The sequence below is a fragment of the Sprattus sprattus genome (assembly GCF_963457725.1).
Source record: "Sprattus sprattus genome assembly, chromosome: 6".
Taxonomy (NCBI): Eukaryota; Metazoa; Chordata; class Actinopteri; order Clupeiformes; family Clupeidae; genus Sprattus; species Sprattus sprattus.
Window position 1 is genome coordinate 35,276,036 of NC_137925.1, and position 24,259 is coordinate 35,300,294.

The window sequence follows — 24,259 nt, forward strand, 5'->3', positions numbered from 1 at the left end:
GCAGGGGAGTAAAATGCTCCACGGCCGAAGTAGATTATATGTTTTTAACTTCGGGGTTAAATCCCTTTCCTTTACGTCTGCTGCTGGTTAGATACAGACAGCAGGAAAGGTTAACAAACGGGATGAAATAGCTACACACGCTATGCTTTAGTAAAACTCACGTTACTCACATACTGGTTAACACTGTTACAGGGTCAAAGACAAAACTAGGTTTTCAAGCCTCAAAAATATAAAAGTATTCAACAACTAAAAACTTTTTACAGCACATTAATGTTTGTCGCTACATCCAAATTATGCGTCACCGTTGTCCTTCCTTTTAAAGGAGCCGCAACATTTTACTAAACGTTCTCGCAATGTGGATAATTTAATTGAAATATGCTTATTGGCCTTATTGTGTACGCTTGTGCGTTTAACTGCGCTTGTTTGTGAGAGAGAGCATTTAACTGTTGATGCCCCAGTTTAATAATGCCAGGATATTCTTAAAAAAAACGTACGTCAATGCGGCATTAGTACTATGAACAGTTGAGAAATTGATTACGTCGGGCTCGGTTCGGATTCGAACATTTTTTAATGGCAGGTTGACTAAAATGCTGAGATACTTATATTTATCAAGGCAAATCTGCCAGTGATGCTGCTTAATCAGAAGTAAGGTTTGAATACTCTACTCTATTCCCGGGAAAGCTATTTTTAAGTTCCAAGAGCGTCTAGACAGTGGAGTGTTGCATATGTGCTTCTATTGTTGTGATATTCATTTAAAGATTTATATTTTTATTACTAATAATATTTATTATTTATTATTATTTTGACATTTTATAGTAAGTGAGATCTTCTACACTGGAATGTTGCACGTTCCCTGCAATAAAGTTGATGGTTGTCAATTCATGATACTCTCTCGTCTTGTTATTTAAATACTTAAAATACAATACCAATGTTGTTAAAAATAATTAATTTAATAAATAATGCTACACAATAAATAGATTGCTTCAATCGACACCGTGATCAGTGATCGGTTTTATCGGATCGGCAGATACTGATTTCAGTGATCGGTGATCGGCACCAAAAAACCTGATCGGAGCATCTCTAGTGAAATAATTAATAATGGGAGACCAATGGCGGAGCTAAAATGTTTGCTTCAAACGACGGGACAGAAGGTATTGACATTTGCAGTGGAGTGTTTCAAGTTTCCCAACAGGACATATTCATGAAAAGGACAACTGATTTCTACTGAACTGTAAGGGGAGCCGTGAGTGGATTACTTTGGTTTCACCTCAAATGGACGGTTAAGAGCTCCAACGAAATGCACCAACTTTAAATTATACCGGTCAGTAGAACATTTTGGTATTGTGTGCTATGTCTGTGGTGTTTAACTGTTTGCTTGTTAATACGTTGTGTTAATAAATATGTAAGTGTTTTTTTCTCAACTTCGAATTCAAGTGTCCGAGTTGCAGTGTTTGGCAAGCTACTTGATATGTGTAGTGAGCTAAGCTATCAGCTACTCTACAGTAAATTCAGCTTCACTACACAGAAGCTACCACTCAAAAAAAAAGTAGCAAGCTAAGTTACATACACCTGTCAAAAGAAGTTTGATACATAAGAAGCTACTTTCAGTTAAACAAACTGCATGCCAAGTAAATGCAATTTTAGTGATCAACACAACTGTCAGTCAGATAAAAACGGTTGAATGGATGAAATTCATGTGTTCGTATGTTTGTGTTGGATGTCATTGACGTTGACAGGAACTTTTTCTTTGGATTACAATGAAAACATATTAAGTTTCACTCGTCTCTTATAAAGTGACGTACTTTTGAAGGTATGGCTGTTGAGTCAGGTATTCAAACGCAGATGAAAACAAATGAGTGCAGAAGACCTCGCATACCTTCATCTTTCGTCTATTTCATTCAATTTAAAATTAGGGGAGAATTAATTTTAAATGTATGAGCAGCATCTGGTGTACTTGAAATGACGATATCTATCTATCTATTTTCACTCGTCTCGCCTAAAGTGACGTACTGCTTCATTTTTGTGTTTGATTATTGTTATGAATGAACATCAGAAAGGTCCAGGATAAACTAGCTTTCGAGGACGCTACTGCGGTACTTGATCAATAAAAGAGCTTAGCTACTGAAAAGTTACTTGGTTTTGTAAATAGCGACGTTACTGCCAAGCTACTGACAAATGTAGTTTGCTAGTAGCGTCGATACAAGTAGTGACGCTACTGCCCATCACTGCCGAGTTGTGTAAAAGCTTATATTTTCACTAGACAAATTGAAATGAGCCATATCATTGGTGGGAGGGCTACATACGCTACCTTGTAACTATTAATATCTTATTTGACACGGTGTAAAAGTTCAATTACCACACCGATTGTAAAAGTCAGTTGACTATTGAGCCGCATAACTTCTTATAATAATAATCGTTTAAAAGTAATAGTATTAGACAATAAAACATAACGTTTTTTCAGTTGTGGTGAAACGACAATTTTTAAACCATAAGCATGTATGATGTATACATTCCTATTTTTTTAAAACAACTAGAGATCGGAATGACGCAATCACTTCCGGTTTCTGTGCCTCACCAGCTGCGAACCTCACCGCACGTCACTGTTAAAGACAGTGCAGTCAGTTTGAATAGGGCCGTAACCACCATAGGCACGTCCTTGCTCCTGGTTAGTCCAAAATCCCTGGGTTTGGTTACCCAAATGCTTTGTTGTACTGCAACTATATGTAAGTGTCTCATTCAGTTACAATGGGGGTGGCACCGTAATGCCTTTGGGTCCCTGAGAGATGCAGTCTGCCATTCTTTTAATACACTTTTTGTCAAATTCTGTGAAATTCTTCTCAAAGTCCTCTAGCTGTCCATTCTGGGGGTGCCTATACAAACTCCAGAGTTCAAGTGTCTTATACTGATCCTTATACCATTCCAGCCAACACAGAGGGGAGCGGTGTATATTGATTGGCTTTTGAGCCAATATGTTTCTTGCTTTTCAGATGAGCTCCTGTTAATGACATGCACCCTCAGCTGTGTATTAATTGTAATGCCACATTACTTTGCATCATATGTCAATGCAATTCACAATTAAATACTGGACTGAGGAACACTTAAATGGAGTCCTGAAGTATTTAAGCCATAAGCCCCAAGAGGCCGTGGTTTGCGCTGATTTTAGAACAGGTAAGGTAATATGGAATGTTATCATAGAATGTTATAAGGACAACTTGTAAGGTTATGCTGAATTTTACAACGGCTTTTAGCCAATCACAATCAAGGATTTGAACAATCAATTCTTTGTTAATTTACAGACATTACATGAAGGGAAATATAGTACACAACTGGTTGTTGATCCTTTTTCTGTGTGTACAAACATTCATGTATAGCGTTAGCAGTGTTTAATAATTAGTCACATGGAATTTGGTGATTACACTGATAGGGATCCCACAGAGAGGACGAATAGAGGTGTTTATCACCTCTAGAGGGGAGTTGCCTGCAGCCGACAGAGACCAGAATTCCTATGTTTCTGAGATCTATGTTAAACTAATCTAGGCCTCGTTTCCTGAACGCGAAAAAGGACTTGAAATCGGTCGTAAGAGGGATCCTACGTTGCAGAACGGTTTCCCGACGCCACACTTATCTTAAGTTTATCTTTCGTTGAGAAGAATTCTACGTGTGGTCAGGACCAGTAGTAACTTCACACTTAGCGATGCAATCCACCAGGGGCGTCGTTCGGCCTATTATAGAAGAAATCCAAACGATGTTTCTGTGTATAGCACATCATGAGAATGTCATTGTTTCACCTGCCTATTCCCATCAAAATAGAAATAAAGAATATTGAGTATTTGAAAATAAAGATTATACAAAATAATATGTTATTGAACTAAGGAGATGGCTTTTCTGACTGTGTAGCCGGGCTGGAAATCAATCAAGAGGGTGGCACCCGCTAGCCTATATATATTTATTGAGGTATTGTTCTTATGTCGACACTTGTTATATTGGAACTTCATTCATGAGCCTATACATGGGTTTCTTGTATACAAACATTGAAGGCTGCGCGCGCAAATCCGCGGCAGAAAGCCATCTACCCTAATACAAAGGAATACAGAAGGCCCAGTTTAAATGTATTGTTTATTACTTATTTAGCCTACCGTTCCCTATTCTGTTGCCATGAATGCTTGCACACACCCTCAACATATTCCCAAACGTAACCTTGTACATTGTTGAGCCTTTTTCTATATTTGATTTGATTTGATATTTTATTTTTCCTGGCAAACGGATGCTTCCTCCTAGGTATACTGAACATCTTACCAACTCTGTTAGAGCAGTTCACCACACAACAACTCCCTGTCATGTTGCCTTCCTCCACAGCTTTCTCATCCACTTCAACGTTATCTTGCTTCTTAATTTCTTTCGAGATTGCGCACGCAACCAGTGATGACGTAGCCGAGAAACCCATGTATACACAAGTGAGAGTGAGAAAATCGACTCGTCTGACATCGATGAACAGGCGACCTCCACCCTAAGAGATACTTAAGAACTTGTGCAAGTGGCGCTTGTGCACCTGACTTTAAGATGATGTTCGGGAAACGCTCGTAAATAGAAAGTGTTATTGAGTCTACTATGTCGCCAAAATCCACGTAGGTCATTAAAATACGTCGTTATCGGGAAACGAGGCCCTATTCAGCTGCAGGACTGAGACCATTCAAATGAACCAATAACATGACAAAGATATCAGAGGCATAATCTGTTCACAACTGACCCACACCTAATTATTGCATAGCAGTTGTAACTAGAAGGCCATCTGTGTTTTACAGTCCAAGGATTCTCTGCCACTAAGAGCCTTACATCAGTATGGTGGTTGTGGAACAACCTGATAGGATATAATACAGTTTCATATTTCAATATCTATTCACTGATGATCAGCACAAAAAAAACACTATCATTATTTTAGAAATAGTATTCTATTATCTTCTTCTTTCTTCTACCATTTTAGACACATTCCTTTCCTTGTGTGTGCGCTTAAGGCTATCAAGCATGAAGTTACGGAAAAAAAAGAGAACATTCTTTGGTAACCAAAAATTCTTCTTATACCATCTATATAAACAAAACAAAGGTCCCTCCCCAAAACACCTCTCCCTCTCAGACACAGACACACACATAGAGAGACACACAGACACACACACACACAGACACACACACATAGACACACACACACACACTCACACACACACACACCACACCACCACTCTTCCAGCACAGGCTACCCTCGTGCTCTCTCTCTCTCCTCCTCCATGTGTGTGTATGCGTGTTGGGCAATGGATGGATCCACTTCACAGTGAACGGAAGGTTCACCACCACGGACGTCTGTCAAGAGACCCGGCTCCAACACTTTGGCCACATCGCCTTTATGATCACCTTTTGCTATCCAGCTTCTTTTTTTTCAACAGCTTTTTCAACCACACACACACCTACACAGGGGCGGTTTTAGCAAATTGGAGGCCCTGGGCAAAGAACAATGTTGAGCCCCCCCCCCCCCCCCCCCCCCCCAAAAAAAAGAAATCGTTTTCATGTTATGTGGAACTGACATTTATTGTGAGTATATGACTTTAACAATTAAACAGTTGTAAATTATCTGAATTATGAGGGTTTTGAGTGCAGTGTAGGGTAACTTTTGTATTACTTTATCAAAACAATGTTAAAACATTTGATTAATGCTGTATAGTTCTGTTACTGAATGTTTTCAACTGAAACTTCCAAATTTGTACAGGTACTGTTTTAACCATTTCAATTCTCTCTCTATCTGTTAATTTGTCACGCCATAGGGGTCTTCACTAATCACTGTATCACCACCATTGATGTTACTCACATTGTTGACATCACTGCTGTTGTTATCAGCCAGGTGTGCTTGAGCTGTGTTCATGACCATGGCAGTATCATGCGTGTCGTCAGTGCGGGTGTGACAGTGTCTCTGATATGGGCAGCTGTGGTACATGATGGCTCACCGTTTGTAGGAGCAAGGCAGGCAGAGCTAGTTGGTGTCACTTCAAGCTGTGTGTCTGCTGCTGCTGCTAGCAATCGCTAAACTTGGCTTAGCAGCACTTGAAACATTATCAGATGAACTCGACACATTATCAGATATTTCTTCCACTTCCACGGACGAATTCCTTGATTGGAAATTGTGTGTTACCTTAGGTAAACTTATTTCTCCCTGAACTTCTCATCCTGCCCTTTCCTCTTTCTTTTCTCGCTGCCACTTAAAAAACGTTTCACGCTTAACTTTGCAACCACAAACGTCACCACACGAAAAATTGTCAGTGACAGAAAAGTCACGTGACCTGGAATAATTTGTTCCATGATGGAATTAAGATACATTTTAAGCTGATACTGAAAAGAAAATAATAATTTTTCATGCTTATTATGAATTGTCATTATTTTGCAATGACAAGTGATTAATTTTAATTAGCAAAAAAATAAAAAATATCGGTAATACGACGAGGCCCCCCTGGTGGCCGAGGCCCTGGGCAACTGCCCGGTTTGCCCGTTCATCAGCTCCGCCCCTGCACATGCACACACTCGCTCTCTCAATCTCTTTTTACCTGCTGTTTCACCAAGGGGAGCAGAGGATCACCTTCCCAGAATATACAACTGATGGAACTGGAATTATTGTTATTATTATAGGTAAACATGTACTGCTCAGTATCTACAACTCACTCTAAATGTGTACTAGGTCTGTCTCACTGAGATCCAAATGCAAATGACATGTGACCCCCCCCCCTCCCCCTCTTCCTGCTAGAGGCCTTGTGTCCTGGCATCCCCATCCCCCCATAGGTGAACCCTTTCACTGTACCCCCCCCCCCCCCCTTCTCTCACGTAAAGGGTGTGGCCCTCCCCTCTCCCTTTGTAATGTAACCTGAATGTATAAAATGCGATAGCATTCTGCTATCAGGTTAGACCTTTCTTGAACCAACAGCTGAGAGGGGTCTCCACGCTGAAATACAACCTCCAGAGAACTGACTCTGCCTCCGGTCCATTCTTCAACTTTAGCGTGCTTTTAATATTCCATTAGATGGTCCTTCGTCCCGGAGAGTTATTAACTCTATGAAACAGCAGATAATACAAGCCGACGCTTCAAAAACTTTGAACGGAGACGGGTAAGCGAATTACGCTAATTCTATGTGCAGAATTTTGGAGAGTGAGAGACAGAGAAAATTGTGTGTGTGAAGTGAGAGACTGTGTGCGAGGAAGAGAGAGAGTGAGACAGAGACACCATTTGTAAAGTAGTTTATATATATATACCCGGCGCTGCAGCGAACAGCGTAAAGGCCTCGGAATTCAAGATTAGTCCCAATATATATACTCAGAACAAGCTTTCAGACGCGGGTTTTTAAAACAACACCGCGTTGGACTTGTTTAAGTGGCGTATGTGATTAGACAACACTAGTGCGTCCAAGAGCAGCGGTGGACTTTGTTTGTAACGCTGTGCAGACTTAGAAGTCTACCATCGTGAACGCTCTAAAACCGGGATAGCTAACTTGAACCTGTTCGGATGAAATAGGGACCTCTCACATCAAAGAAACCTCTGCATATAGAAAAAGTTCGCTATAATTGACTTATACTATTCATTATAAGGACCAGGACGAGTCAGTTTCAGTTGGTTTGTTTCAGCGTGCTATATGTTTGTCGGCCCCTTATTTCATGTTCATTGTGTAAACCTGTGTGCGTCAATCTGTGTTGTCTTTGTTCTTAAAGTGGGCAGCCTTGACTATCAGTAGCTACTCAAACAGCACCATCTAGCCCATTGTCTAAATTGATCTAACCTTTGCCAGTTAGCAGGAGAGGAGCGAAGACTTTTAACAAAGCCTTCATCCTGGGTGTATATGTTTAAGGTACATGGGAATACGATGCCTTTTCGGAAAAACATACGTAAATGTATAGACACATTAGCTGGGCCCACAATAGGTTGGAAGGCCCCTTTTAAGTAAAAGCAAACAAGCTTGCTGTTCAAATGGGCTGTCGCTGTCTGATAGTCAAATCATGCCATTGAGTAGTTAGGAAGCAGACTTCTGCTAACTCTCTGTGTTGCATACATGTTCTAACCAGATTATTAACTTCTCTTGTCTTTGTTTCCCTGCGAGTCAGTCAAACGCGTGTTCTGAGCGAACAACTGCGCAAGCGCGCGTGTGTGTACATGTGTGTATGTGTGGGCTGGCCAGCCGATGAATGAATGGACTTTACACGACTCAATGCCACTCACTGACTGAGTGAGAATATAGAATGACATACTTTTGACTGTTTTGTTTATATGACTTTTGACTGCTTTGTTTTTTGTCTGGTATATGACTTTTGACTGCTTTGTTTATTGTCTGGTATGATTTAAGGCTGACAATGCCTTGCTTTAACTTCTATTTACTTTTCAAAGGTGATAGCTTCCAAGCTATCATATAGGGGATTTGAAGGCTTGTTGTGACTTATCTGCACTATTTTATGTTGTCTTTTGTTTGTCCCACCTGTATTCCTTTTTATTTTATTTTGTCAAAGTCTTGTGCTATTTGTCTTTCCATTTTATTTTACCATGCCATGTGCCTTCACTCATGAAGTAGTCTCGCATTACCTCTTACCAAACACCCCTCCCCCTCCCCCATATCCCAGTCAAGTGCAAATGCTTGAATGTTCTCCAAACACCTCATGCTATTGTTGGTTTCTCATGTGAGACTTGATAAGTACCCGAAGCCAAGAATTTCAGGACCCTGAGATTACCCAATTCACTTCAATTCCGAGGAGAAGATTACCCCTCCCCTGCCCATCTGCAGACATCAACACACCCTATCTAAGAACCTCCCTGTGTCCCGGGGCGTTTTTGGCTGAGGTCATGGACTGTCCAGCTCTCCTCAGAGTTACACACACTCAGCCTAAACAAAAGGACTATTGACAACCCTGTGACCACAATGGAAACCTGAACTCATCAACTGGCCATCCACGTGCTTGGTGTTCCTGATTCAGCACGTCTTGCCATGGTAGAGACTACCCACCCAGAATACATGGCAGAAGGACTCTGCATGTGGGCTCTGGGTGTTCACAAGATAACTACTGATGGAACTGCAAAATAGATATTCCACTGTTAATTTGTATCATCCCTATCTGTAACATATTTCGATGTGTCCTGCCCTGATTGGCTGTTGCCTGGTTATTATTGTGTGAGCATATATATGCTCAAATGGGGGAATGATGGAACTGGAATTATTGTTATTATTATAGGTAAACGTGTACTGCTCTGTATCTACAACTCACTCTAAATGTGTACTAGGTCTGTCTCACTGAGATCCAAATGCAAATGACATGTGACCCCCCCCTCCCCCTCTTCCTGCTAGAGGCCTTGTGTCCTGGCATCCCCATCCCCCCATAGGTGAACCCTTTCACTGTACCCCCCCCCCCCCTTCTCTCACGTAAAGGGCGTGGCCCTCCCCTCTCCCTTTGTAATGTAACCTGAATGTATAAAATGCGATAGCATTCTGCTATCAGGTTAGACCTTTCTTGAACCAACAGCTGAGAGGGGTCTCCACGCTGAAATACAACCTCCAGAAAACTGACTCTGCCTCCGGTCCATTCTTCAACTTTAGCGTGCTTATTAATATTCCATTACAACCTAACTTCAAAAGCAGTCTCACAAACTCATGACCTAACACTCCCATCAACAGCCATGAACCCAGCTATCAGCTTCTTCCTCACAACGTCTCACACACCACAAGGAACGTCTCACACACCACAAGGAACATCTCACACACCACACAAAAAAGATGACTTCTTGACCTAATCTGCCAAAGCTAATTTGACAAAAGATCCACTATATCTTCTGTCTAATGCTAACTAGTTAGCTAAAAATGCTCTTGCTGCCGTAGTGTCAGTCTGTCACAGAAACAAGTGGCACTTGTTCACTGAGCAAACCTCCATAATATGAAAAGTTGGGAAATATAAACCGTAGATCAAATTCCTTGGTTGTTTTTGCACTCATCTATTTCCACATGGAGTGATTATGTGCTAGAAAGGGGGATGGGTAGTGGGGCTTGTGTCTTCTCAGGTGATTACCAAAGATCAGAGTCCAGACAGCTGAGGTGAAGGCTGTCCTGAGTAGACTGAGCACATTTCAGTTGGGACCAGCTGTGTATCCAGTCCTCTGTAACCAATGAACAGACATGCATTATTCATCGTAAGGGCCAAAAAATACTATGTAACTGTTAAGACAATCAATTATCAAAGACTGAATTGTAATCAGTTGAAAGGGTGTCTTAAAAACAAACAAGATTCAAGACATTCAGTAATTTTTGTGTGTGTTTATTATTCAACCAGTCCGTTGTTTTATGGACACTCATATTCTCCTGTCAAACATTAGACACAAAGACCTACATTATGGTCTCAGTGTAATGCTACACAAAATGGCTGTAGAAAGAGTATTTGCTTGTGCCCCTTCTTGTATTGTCTCACTATGTAAATGTCTAATCTCTGTGTGCCTGTGTGTGTGTATCTCTGTGTAGTCTGTGTCACCAGTGTGCACATCTTACTAACTGGGGTCATCCAAATACAGCTGTATTTAGGGGATGTACCTTTGGCCTGCAATGGGGTCTGTGAACATTGCTTCAGGAGAAGTTAACACCAATCAAGTATTAACTAATATTAGTTACATAATGTAGTGAGCCGTTAGCAGTGAGGTTCAGGATGAGAAGAGTGTTGCCTACGGTAAACTGCACAAACCATGAACGAATTAACATTGAAGTGGTCGGATTGCTCTCATAAACGAATGCCTTACATTAATAAGTCTCTTTTCATTCAGGTATGAACTGCCAACTAAAAAAACTTATAAAGATAGATCAACTGGATTTTCCTGTTCCAGACGTTTCAGTTATTCCGCTTTCTCTCTGGCTCTGTGGTCTGAATGTTATGGGAGCCTTTTGAGAACCAGATATTGCTATCTCAAATTACAATCTCCTATATTCTACACAATGACAAAAGTTCATTCACAGCCAGCATTCCACAAAACTCAACAAGACTTTTGTAAATACTTCTTGGACAGATAAAGCACCTTGAAAATCTACTTTAGACTGTAAACAGGATTGTGAATCTTTTTACATGTACATGTACATGCCTGTAATATCCCATGCTTAGCATTATTTGGATGCATACGTTCATATTATTGCCATTACGTTGGTTTCCGTGTAATAGCCAATAGTTTCATGACCAGAGGGCAGAATGTGTGAAGGTCTTATCTAGATGATCATTTTGAACCCAGTAAAAACTCCACCCCTTGTCTCTTCCCATACTTGTGGGCAAAGGTTTTATAGTCGAGTGGTCTTAGTCTCTGTCAAAGAAATTCCACACGCATGGTGTGCTTCTGATGCCTTTAAATTCTTTTCATTAAAATTACACGATGAGGGATTATGAAGAAATAATTGCAATTTTAGGGGAGTGGGGGCCTTTTCAAAGACTCATTTACATCCTCCTGAGCCTCAATGCTATCCCCAGTGGGTATGTGGCATTATCCATGGTTTTCCTGGCTGACATTCCTCCTCACCACTGCAGGCTTCCATTCTTGAACAGTAGCTATGGAGGACTGGGCTACAATCTGTCCATCCCAACTGAGGAAGTGAAAGGAGAGATCATCCTGAGTCGCTGCAGACGCTACACTGAACAGGGGGACTCTGATGCTGTGTTCAGTAATGACACAGAGGGCTGTCTGGATGGCTGGGTGTTCAGCAAGGAGAGATACGTGTCCACCATTGTAACTGAGGTGAGGCTGCGAGGTTAAATGACCTCTCGTTTCTAATCAATCTAACTAGGATGATCGTGTGTATATAAAACACAAGCCCCTGAACGAAATATGTTTGTGGCAGTTTAATTGTTTAATTGTGAGTAACTATCTGTTTATTCACAAAGCAGGTTTGACTAGATAATAAGTAAGTAAGTAAGTAAGTAAAATATGCACTGTTACCGCGACTATCACTACAACACTCAAACAACATATTTAAACTATACTACTATACTTTACTACTGTGTAGGTTCACCCCTATATTTTAATTTAGAACCCGCAGGCCTACGGTCAATATTTACTTTAAGGTTTTCTACTCTTTGACATGAACTTAAAGTGGACACATCTAAGTGGACACATGATTCATTAAAATACTGTGGATGTTCAAAATCTATGTTGTAACAACAAAAAAAGAACACACATCTTGTAAAAGAGGCTGACTCAATTTTTTAATTAGCCTATGCTTCGTAAACTGTGGTGTTGTGCACTTTCATTGTAGGTCTGTATGCTAAATGTGCATAATGACAAGCAGTTTTTTCTTTAAAAAACAGTAAAGAGTAAAGGGCAGGTTTAATTTTTTAAACTTGGTATCCTCATTTTCTTTTCTAAGGTTACATTGTGCTGTTGCACCGCTGGATTGGGCATAGGGCATGGCGGGCAAATGCCCGGTGGCCTGAAGCCTTTTATTATTTTGTTTTATTCATGCCAAACTCGCGTCTAACGGAGCAGGCCACGTTAACTTCAATGCAGGCCACATTAACTCCAATTTAAGTTAAACAGGCAGATCTGCCCGCGGGCCCTGGCCTTCAATTACTTTAGCTAAAGTTATCAGCGCTAACTACCTTAGTTTAAGAAGTAGATGTCTCGACAACTATTTATACTATAATACCGTACGTATCTTTGTCATGGTGTGTATTATTTTTGCAAAAAAAATAGTAGCAATTTAGAACAACAGCACATGATTAACCTACACACTGAAGAAACAATAAAGAAAAACGATTCAATGAAACGAATAAGTTATTTTCTTTGGTATTTTGTCATTCAGAATTTCAGATTTGCAATGGGGATTTCTGGGTAACATGTTTAACACTGTTAATGGACCAGATCATTTAAATATTCGTCTCGCGAGAAAGGTAACAGAGTGACATTAAGGCTGCTAACTGTCAATAGCAAAGGAGCAAGACTGCTATACCCTATTGTGAAGGCTACACTACACGAGTCTATTGAAAATGTCTTATAAACACAAAAGTGACAGTAAGAAAAGGCAAGAGAGAAACGAGCTGCAGGAGAAGGTGGCAAAGCTACCCAAATTAGATTATTTTGATTTTTCAACAAACGTTCGCCAGTCCGTGGAGTCTGCTAGTGCTACGGACGACCCTGCTGCTAGCACGACCCTCCTGCTAGCACGCAAGGCTCGTCGAATGCCATTCAAATAGGTGAGTAGTACAAGGGTATTTGATGGGCTGCCATGCCCCCTTTAACAAGTCGCAGTGGAGCACCCGTTTCATTATGTGTTTTTCAGATGTGGGTAAAGCAGGTGTGTCGCTTGTCATCCGTGTTTTAAGAACGCTTTAGCACACTTTGACCCTGTGTTTACGTTACCGCGAGTCGGAGCGCGTCCTGTCTACTTTCAAAGAGCAAGAGGACTTTGAGTGTGAGAGGTGTCGGGCCATCCGTGACCGCACCATGGCCAGGAGGATGGAAAACAGAACGTGTGTGTCTGTGTTTAATAATTTAGTTAGTTTCATCGTGTCTGCGTTGCTTCTATACACAATTTAAATATCCTATTGAAACTTCTTCTTGTAAATATTGTTAATACATTGTTTGCTGTTCCTCTTAATAAATTAGTTAATTACGTTATGTGGGACGTCTGTCATTTTTAAGATCAGGGTTATCGTAAACAGTGCTATCTAGGATACTTTCTGACCATTTCTAACGAGTTAAACAAGATTTCGTTCTTTGTGTACACACCTGTCACAATCATATCGATTACAAACATCTTTGTTTAGCGTAATAGGGAACGCCAAAGTAACTATAGGGCCCCTCAAAATAGCGTGCACCGGGGCCCGTCGTAACCACGTTACGCCACTGTACAGATGTCATCATTGACAGGGTAGTCGAGAAGAGCGATATGATGTAAAGGCTGCTTTTGTGATGAGGTAAAATAATACGCTGACTTGAAACACTCATAGTGGATCAGATTAAGTTAATTAATATGTTTTAATATAATTCCTTTACTTAAATTTAAGTAACAAGGTTGAAAGAAATGACATGTCTAAATAGTAATGTGACCTACAGTCAATAGATCATACTTTTGATAAGCCTACGATAACAGTATTTTGGGAGAACTTTTCATAAAGCTTCTCATAGTGTTAAAATGTTTGTGTCTCCTAGTGCACATTGATCGTTTAAGTCAGTGATTCCCAACAAGGGGTAAGTGGTACATACCACCTGAGGTGCGCAAGCAAACTGCAGGGGGTATGTGGATAAATTAACGAATGTGTGCAGCATAGTCACTGCATGAGTGAAGGGGTACTCATGGTGTGACAAAAAGGCTTAAGGGGTACGCATGTCAAAAGCAGTTGTGGAAAAAACCCATGCTGTCACACAGCGCGCTTACATTTTTCCCCGTCAATACCTGGTGGTGGCCTGCTCTTGGTTAAAAATGCCCGGCCTGAAAAATGTCCCCAGTCCAGCCCTGTGCTGTTGACTTACAGAATACGCTTAGGTAAAAGCCATCTTATTGAGTTCTCTATCTGTTGTCTTCATTTGCACATTTGGCATAGAGGTAATCCAAAAGAAATGGAAAGTAATAAACAGACACAGGACTATCTCCGTAGGGATCCGCTCCATGTTGTCAGACACTGATAATAACATTATTAGCCTGAGTCAGTGGTGAAAACAAATGGCCTACTTGCATCTTACTTGTAGGGGCTTGGCCCATGGGATTACATTGTATATTACATTTGATTGTTTTTGCTGGATATAGTATTCTTAGTGGCCATTTCTGTAAACTGATATTTTCCCGATATTTTTCCACAGTGGAATCTGGTGTGCGATGACGCTTGGAAAGCTCCCTTTACCCTAACTGTATTTTTCCTTGGAGTGCTGGCAGGATCATTTTGTTCAGGCATCACATCAGACAGGTATCGAACAAATCCAGGAAACAATGTTTCATCTCCTTTGAATCTGTGAAAACAAGAAGGTCACTCATAAATGCCATTCATTTATTCTGATCATTTTCACACTTGTCTCATTACCATGTCCACTTTTTCAAAACTCATCACACAGTGGGTTTTTAAAGGAACACACCTCAGCACATCAGTTAACTGTTGGTGCAAAATGCACTACAACTACCAATCAACCAAAACACTCCATACTTCGACCAAATGTGAGATATGCTGCCATAACTACAGCATATGTTCAGCATTAGTTTCAGTTAGATTTACAAATGTAGGATTTCTCTTACAATATCCTCTCTTCAGTATCCAGAAGTGCTTAAAAACCATACAAGGTTTAGATTTAAACCTTATTAATGTCAGTTTGCTTCATTTGAATGTCCTTTCAAATCCCAGGGGTTTTGACAACCTGTTTAAAGATTTAACAGAATATACCTATAAGCAGGGTAGAAAGAGCATCCCCATATTAGTGAGTCTGCAGTCACTGACTGAGGTAACATTCAGTCTAACTTCTATGATGCTTCTAGAAGAACAATAAATGGTTATAAATTAATTGCTCTGGAATAAGTACTAGTTATTTGGAAAACTACAGTAAGTTGGATCTACAACCCCAAATCAGAAAAGTTGGGACAGTATGGAAAACACAAATAAAAAAGAAAGCAGTGATTTATACATTTACCTTGACTTGTAATTCATTGCAGACAGTATGGACACTTATGTATGAACAGTATGAACAATATTTCATGTTTTGTCTGGTCAATTTCATTTTATTTTTATAGATATACATACATCCATTCCTGCCATCCAGGCCTGCAACACATTCCCAAAAAAGTTGGGACGTGGGGCAATTTAGGGGTAGTAATGAGGTAGAATAATTAAATAATGATGTAATTAGAAACAAGTAATGTCAAGGTCAGTCTAATCAAGATTTGGTACAAAAGCAGAATCCAGGAAAGGCCTAGTCCTTTAGGAGCAAAGATGGGCAGAGGATCGCCAGTTTCCCAACAAATGTGTGAGTTGCTGAATTTATTGAAACTAGTGCAGTGCCCGTAGGGGGTAACATCTATGACGACGACTGTTCTATGACTATGACATCATTCACAAAAAAGTGTCCCGATGTATCTGTTGTAATTCGTTTGTACTTCGTTTTCTCATTATTGCAATATTATAAACCTCAGTTTGCATTTACCCTGGCTGGGAGAGGCTGTCATTCGGAAGATACTGTGTGTGATCGCCTTTGCTCTGTGTTCATTAAACCTGTCAGAGTGTATGAATAAAAGGCTGGGTGCCAATCAAAATCACAACGCAAGAGTGGAGTAGACTACATCGCTACAACGGTGACATGGGTTTGCACCGTAGGCTACGACAAACGGTAAAATACAAATATCTCGCGAACTATGAATTCAAAAATCTTCAAAATCAAGGATGCACAGGTTCATGACATGCGTAAGCTACATTACTTTGAAACTTAATATAAAGAAGCTTAAAAATAAACGAATAGATCAAATCAATCACTGTCTTAAGATTACCTGAGCAAAAGTCTGTATCTGTTCACCAAGAAGAATTTGAATGCGGACCTCCTCGTATCCAACGGTATTCTGAACTTTGAGTGAAGGCAGGATAGTTACTATGCGTATATTGTTTGATTGTGACGTCACTACCCATAGTGCAGACGGGACGGGAAACGATAACCCATTGTTTCCTACGGGAAACGGTAAAATACAAATATCTCGCAAACTATACATTCAAAAATCTTCAAAATCAAGGATGCATAGGTTCATGACATGCGTAAGCTACATGCGAAATCTCATAACTAACGTAACTACCGTCAGTGAGATACGCCCTAGACAGACTGACACCCACACAGAGATTCCTGGATTTATAGATAGATGTTACCGTCATTCATCAATAAGTGATATAACCACATTGACTCAGAATTACTTTTGCAAACCTTTGTCAAGCACTACAATATGTAGTTACATCCACAAATGCCATTTTACTGTGCCAAAAGGAAACCTTATGTTAACCGTGTCAAGAAGCGCCGTTGACTTCTCTGGGCACAGAGGCTTCTGGGATGGACCATCACACAGTTGAAACATGTATTGAGGTCACACAAATCAGGTCTTTTTTGGGAAGAAATGGACGTCATGTGATCAAGTCCAAAGAAGAAAAGGGACCATCCAGACTGTTACCAGCAACAAGTCCAAAAGGCAGGGTCTGTCATGGTATGGCGTTGTGTCAGTGCCCTTGGTTAAGGTAACTTAAACTTCTGTGATGGCACTATTAATGCCAAAAAGTACATAGGGCTTTTGGAGCAACATATGCTGCCTTCAATAGGACATCTTTTCCAGGGATGCCCATGCATATTTCAACAAGAAAATACAAAACTGCATTCTTCTCATTTCAAAGGCATGACTGAGAAAGAAGAGTATGTGGGTGCTGGACTGGCCTGCCTGCAGTCCTGACTTGTGGAATATGTGTGACACATTTTAACACAAAATGCGACAACGAAGACCCCGTACCATTACACACCTTAATTAAGACTTGTTTGCAGGAAGAATGGGACAAAGTTTCAACTGAAACGCTTCATCACTTGTCTTCAGTCCCTAAATCTCTTAAGTGTTGGAAAAGTAATGGCAACATAACAAAGTGGTCAATGCTTTACTGTCCCAACTTTTTTGGGAAATATGTAGCAGGAAAAACGAACAGTGTTTATTTTGAAAAAAATATTTAATTCATGAGGTAATACATCAAATAATGTGCTGTTGTATTGTTTTCAATGTAATTTTTAAGAGAATTTACAAATCACTGTAATACTCTCCCAACTTTTTCTGATTTGGGGTTGTATCTGTAAGCAGTCAATGATTAAAGACCTGCAATTTATTTCTCATTTGACATTCCTCCTCAGGTATGGCAGGAAGCTCACCTTCTTTTCCAGCAAGGCCTTGCTGACGGTCTTCAGCTTGGTCCTGACCGCCTCCAACAGTTGGGAAATGTTCTGTGTGGTGTACTTTTTTGTGGGAATGATGGGCGTTGCCAATTACTGTACTGCCTTCATACTTGGTTGGTTAAACTGTCATGTCTGTATTGGTCTCATTCATCATGTTTTGCCTTCTGGGAATGCTTGAGAAATGTATTATTTATTAATATGATACAACGTCCTTTAATACCTGCCTAAATTAAATTTCTACCACTGTCAGGTGCAGAGCTCCTCAGTAAGTCCTCCCGCATGAGCTTTGGAATTCTGGGAGTCTGTTCATGCTACGCCATTGGCTACGCCATTCTGCCACTCTTTGCATACTTCATCCGGAGCTGGAGGACCCTACAGTTAGCACTGTCTCTCCTGGGATTTCTTTATATTCCCCTGTGGTGGTAAGTTTATACACACAAACACACACACATACTATATGAATGTGCATTATGAAGTTCAGTTACTTAAAGAGTACTTCCATAGTACACGTAATTTGTACAGCTTCCTGAAACTCTCGATTATCAAATGTACTGTTTGTATTTATATTGCATATGTTGTTGAACTATGCATTGCATCACACCCATATTACCAACTCTGTGTCATGGTTTTGGACTTATTTGGACTTATTTGGTCACCTTCTTGTTGTTCACCTCACCTCAGTGTCATTATCAGCGTCACATGACATGATTTAATCATTGTACAGTGCCACTTTAAAGTATGTGAACCCCTTGACCACTTAGGAGTTTTCTGTTGTTTTACCATGATTTTTCATTTTTTTCCATCACCAATTTTCCATAGAAGGAATGTCAGGTTTATGTTTATCATTTGCATGTACTTTTTTTAGAGGGAATTGTTTGAGTAGCCAAAAGACTACATGAAACATGGAATTAGTCCATTTCAAAAGTAAGTGAACCCCCAGCTGAATTTGTAAAGTCAAGCAGGTAACAGATTCAGTGAAACTTATTTGGGTGCTTAATTAGTCAATTAAGCAAACCGATCATCTGAGACATCCTTAGGGAAAGGTTTGGGCAACACAGATTAAAAGAGGGAGGAAACCAACCAAACTACTGTAGTGCCAAGGTGTACCCACACAGATCAACAATGCCGAAAGGAAACGAGATATCCGAGAACATCAGGAAGAAGGTTCTGACAGCCCATCAGTCTTGGGAAAGCTATAAGACCATCTCCAAAAGATTCCAGCTCCATCCATCCATCCAAGACAAATAATTTAGAAATGGAGGGCATTCAACATGGCCGCATCTCTGCCTAGAAGTGGACGCCCATCAAGACCATCACCAAGAAGCACCAGAAGAAGAATAAATCAGGTAAAAGTCAACCCACACATCACCTCTAAAGAGTTTCAGACCTCTCTGGCAGCATCTGGGGTAAATGTACATGGGTCTACAATCAGACGAAAATTGAATAGACATGACATTCATGATCGGGTTGCTAGAAGGAAGCCTCTGCTCTCAAGAAAGAACAAAACTGCCCGTTTCAACTTTGCCCGAGAGCACTTGGATAAACCAAAGGCCTTCTGGAAGTCCCTTCTTTAAACAGATGAGTCCGAGATAGAATTATTTTGTCACGATCAAAACCAACAATTTTCGTCTGATTGTAGACCCATGTACATTTACCCCAGATGCTGCCAGAGAGGTCCGAAACTCTTTAGAGGTGATGTGTGGGTTGACTTTTACCTGATTTATTCTTCTTCTGGTGCTTCTTGGTGATGGTCTTGATGGGCGTCCACTTCTAGGCAGAGATGCGGTCATGTTGAATACCCTCCATTTCAAAATGATTTGTCTTGGATGGATGGATGGAGCTGGAATCTTTTGGAGATGGTCTTATAGCTTTCCCAAGACTGATGGGCTGTCAGTACCTTCTTCCTGATGTTCTCGGATATCTCGTTTCCTCTCGGCATTGTTGATCTGTGTGGGTACACCTTGGCACTACAGTAGTTTGGTTGGTTTCCTCTCTCTTTTAATCTGTATGGCCCAAACCTTTCCCTAAGGATGTCTCAGATGATCGGTTTGCTCAATTGACTAATTATTCACCCAAATAAGTTTCACTGAATCTGGTACCTGCTTGACTTTATCAATTCAGCTGGGGGTTCACTTACTTTTGAAATGGACTAATTCCATGTTTCATGTAGTTTTTCAGCTTCTCAAACAATTTCCTCTAAACAACTACATGCAAATGATAAACATAAACCTGACATTTCATCTATGGAAAATTGGTGATAAAAAAATGATAAATCATGGTAAAACAACAGAAAACGCTGAAGTCCTCAAGGGGTTCACATACTTTCAAGTGGCACTGTATATGTGTAATTCAACCAGTTTCCTGTCATGCTCTCTGCTTGGTCTTTGTAGCCCTTGATTTATTTGACCCAAGTCCAGACCAAAGCCGAAGTCCCTGCATGGAATCGGAGGTTTTTTGTGACTCTGCCTTTTCCTCTGGTCAACTCTTTTTGGACTACCCTTGTCTGACTGGTTCTGAACTGCTTTGTTTTCTGGATTTATGGACCTAACTGTATTTTTCATCCGTGGAACTTCCCGTTTTCTTTTCTGTTTGGATATTGTTGGATTTGGATTCTGCCATCTTCTGAGCTTTTTAGATTCTGTGACTTTTTGCCTGGTTAGAGATGTAAGATAGAGATGTTATCCGGTAGCTCAGTTGCTTGTCAATCTTGAGACCTGGGTTTGATCTCTGGCCGTGACACTCCATGTGTATTATGTTCTGATACCTGAACCCTTTATCCAAATGTATCCCTGAGATAAATAATGGTGCTTTTTTAAGAGCCATTAGTGAGTTGTGAGTACCTCTAAGCTCTTTCATTGTCAAGTCTCGCCCTGTTAGATAGTTTATGTTCCCCCAGTGTTGTCATGTTCTGTGTTGTGTTTGTTTACTCATCTCTCCTCTCGTTTCAGACACGTCACGCCCTACCCTTGTGTGTGCGCCGCTCTGTTGATTGTCTGTCTCGTCATGATTGTTGTCACCTGTCCAGTCATGATTGTTGTCACCTGTCCCTCATCACCTTGTGTGTATATAGTCTGTGTGTCCCTGTCTCTCGTTGCCAGTTCGTCTTAGTTTCTTTATGTCTCTAGAGTTCCAGTGTTTTTCAGTGTTCTTTGTTCTCTTGTTGCCGACCTTGGATTGCCTAACGGATTACGTCTCTGCCTTTCCCCTTTCCGGATACCCTGCCTCATCTTGGACTGACTACCCGTGTACCGAACTCTACCGTACGTTCAACGGATCACGCCTCTGCCTTTCCCCTGTCTGGATACTGTGCCTCAACATCGACTGCCTGCCTGTGTACCGACCCTGGACTGTTATAACTACGAACTCTGATTGTGTACTTGTTTATGGACTGCCGTTACGTGTACAAATCTCAGTAAAAGAATTATATTGCACATACCTCTGTCTTGTCGTGCGTTTGGATCCACAGTCGCAACTGAAAGCATTACAGTACGAACTGGCCAGTATGGATCCAGCCGACATGGAGGCGGTGCGTGTGGCTCTGCAAACTCAGGGAAAGAGGATCGTGCAGACCGAGGAGGTTCTGCAAAATGTCAGCAATGAGGTGACTGGGATTTCCACCCAGGTGGGCCTACTGTCTACACAGCTCGCACAGCTGTTGACTCAGATTAACCCTCCTCCTGTCGGACAGCCTCAAGCTCCCATCGCAGCTCCGGCTCCGCTGCCTGTTCAGGTGCCGTATGTAAAGCAACTTCATCTCTCTCACCCCGATAAGTTTTCTGGTGAGTCTGGTGACTGTCGGGCTTTTCTAGTCCAATGTGGGCTTCATTTTGAAATGCAGGCGCTATCATTTTTGACCGAACGCGCTCGGGTCGCGTACATTATATCTTATCTTACCGGCCGAGATGAGAAATGGGCGACTGTCGAGTGGGCGAGAAACACCCCTATCTGTGCTTCAGTACAGTTGTTTACGGAGGCCCTTAGCAAAGTTTTTGACCATTTTCCTCATGGCAGAGAGGCAGCAAGATCCCTGATGGATTTACGCCAGGGGAATAGGAGCGTCAGTACTTATGCCATGGAGTTTCGCACTCTAGCAACAGAGAGCGGTTGGAATGACGAGTCCCTGTTTGACGCTTTTATGCGTGGACTAGCAGATCATATAAGGGATCACTTGACAGCCCTCGAGATGCCAAAAGACCTGGACTCCCTCATCGCCCTCGTCAACATGATCGAGAACCGGATTAAGTTGCGAGAGAGAGAGAGATCCAAGCAGCAGGTCTTCCCTCTGTTCCAGAGGGGTCCGGCGACTGATTCTCGTGGTTCCTGGAGATCTTCCGCTCGGCCCAGTCCTATTGCCGGCTCACCAGCGCCTCACGTGGATTTGGAGGAACCTATGCAGTTGGGTCGGACCAGACTCACTGCAGAAGAACGCCAACGTCGGATACGTGAGGGGAAGTGCATCTACTGCGGGGAGAGGGGCCACTTCATCTCGGCATGCCCATTAAAGAGCCAGACTTTCGTAAGGAATGCACTGGTAAGCCACACTACATTTTCTTCATTTCGGCCTGTTATTCAGGCACAGCTTATAACTCCTTCTCAGACTGTTACTCACCCTGTTTTAGTAAACTCTGGAGCTGATGAGAGTTTTATCGATTTGAGATTAGCTAAAAGATTAGAGATTGAATTAATTTCTCTTCCCAAGCCGTTAGAAGCTCACGCTCTGGATGGACGCCTACTGTGTAGGGTGACTCACCGCACCTGTCCTATCAAATTGACTATTTCTAAGGATCACACAGAGAGTCTGAGTTTCTATCTCCTTAACTCTCCATCACACCCTCTCATTCTGGGTTTCCCATGGCTGTCAAAGCATAACCCTCACATTGACTGGTCCACAGGGAGAATATTGGGTTGGGACAAGAGGTGCTCTGTCACCTGCTCCTCTTCAGTAGCTACCTCAGAGGGCTACCACATTTCTGATGTATTGTCTCCTATCAGCCTTGGACTCACTGCGGTTCCAGGCAGCTCTGCTACTTCTGAACCAGCATCGCTGGACTCCGACTTCCCGGATCTCTCCGGGGTTCCTCCGTGCTACCTCGACTTCAAGGAGGTTTTCAATAAGACCCGGGCCTCTGCTCTACCTCCTCACCGACCTTATGACTGTGCCATTAATCTGTTACCAGGTACTTCACCTCCTAGGGGGCGCCTGTATTCCTTGTCTACACCAGAGGTAGAGACCATGAGGAAATACATTGAATCCTGTCTACGGGACTCATTCGTCCATCCTCTTCTCCTGCCGGTGCAGGATTCTTTTTTGTCGACAAGAAGGATAAGTCTCTTCGTCCCTGCATTGACTACAGAGGGCTTAACGACATCACCATCAAGAACAGGTATCCTCTCCCTTTGATGTCCTCTGCTTTTGAGTTGTTGGGGAACGCCAAGATCTTCACCAAACTGGATCTAAGAAACGCATATCATCTGGTGAGGATAAGGGAGGGGGACGAATGGAAGACTGCCTTCAACACTCCTAGTGGCCACTATGAGTACCTTGTGATGCCCTTTGGATTAACCAATGCCCCAGCTGTGTTCCAGGCTCTGGTCAATGATGTCCTCCGAGAGGTTTTTGTGTACCTAGATGACATTCTCATTTTTTCTCCAGATGAGACGACACACGTTCAGCATGCACTGGGCTAAAACGCCTTATTTCCGGAGATCTTAATAACGTGAGACTACCTGATATTTAGACTTTCCGGAAAAATCCGGACAGAAACACGCTGGAAACGTTAGTCTCAATTCTCATATCCGGAGCATGTTTTGACTCCGGAATGGGACTGTGTCACACGCGACCAATCCGGACCCCGGATACTCACCAGAAATCGCCCGTGTATCTAATATTATGCACGGAAACGCTCCTGACAGTCATCGTTTCCGTGGGTGTTTAACTCCGTATACCCACAGCATGGCTCGGGCCGCGCGCACGGCGCGATCCAAAAAGCTTCAGGACCCGAATGTCTATTGGCATTTATCTCATGCCTGTTTTAAGTAGTATATTATGTTTAACATTGCAGTATTTAAATAATAAATCGGCATGTATCAACCCTTTTATCATATAAAACATTATATCCTTTAAATCTTAATCTTCAATTATCCATGTTGAAGTTGTAATGAAGCACCATTTGGCCAAAGTCTACCATATAAACAGTAAATCCTCCTTCTTAACCTATAAACAAAGTTGCTCAAGTGACTACGGTTAGGATATTCATGACCCATCTATAACCTCTATGACTGATTGGTACTAAGTTACACACTATGACAACAAAAACAATATTATTTAATTTTTTTTATTTTAAT

The 24,259-nt window shown here is 41.5% G+C and overlaps 1 protein-coding gene across 1 annotated transcript in view; it reads left to right on the top strand.

Moving 5' to 3' along the window:
* Positions 1–11,407: 11,407 nt before the first annotated feature.
* The window catches only part of LOC308366464 (organic cation/carnitine transporter 2-like), a gene marked incomplete at both ends in the record, with an annotated part of 28,716 nt that continues 15,864 nt past the window's right edge, over positions 11,408–24,259 (top strand). Inside the window, 4 exons of the mRNA XM_080840176.1 lie at positions 11,408–11,767; positions 14,828–14,931; positions 17,873–18,027; positions 18,165–18,336. Of these exons, the coding sequence (XP_080696302.1) occupies positions 11,408–11,767; positions 14,828–14,931; positions 17,873–18,027; positions 18,165–18,336 (791 nt within the window). The remainder of the gene's footprint in view (positions 11,768–14,827; positions 14,932–17,872; positions 18,028–18,164; positions 18,337–24,259) is intronic.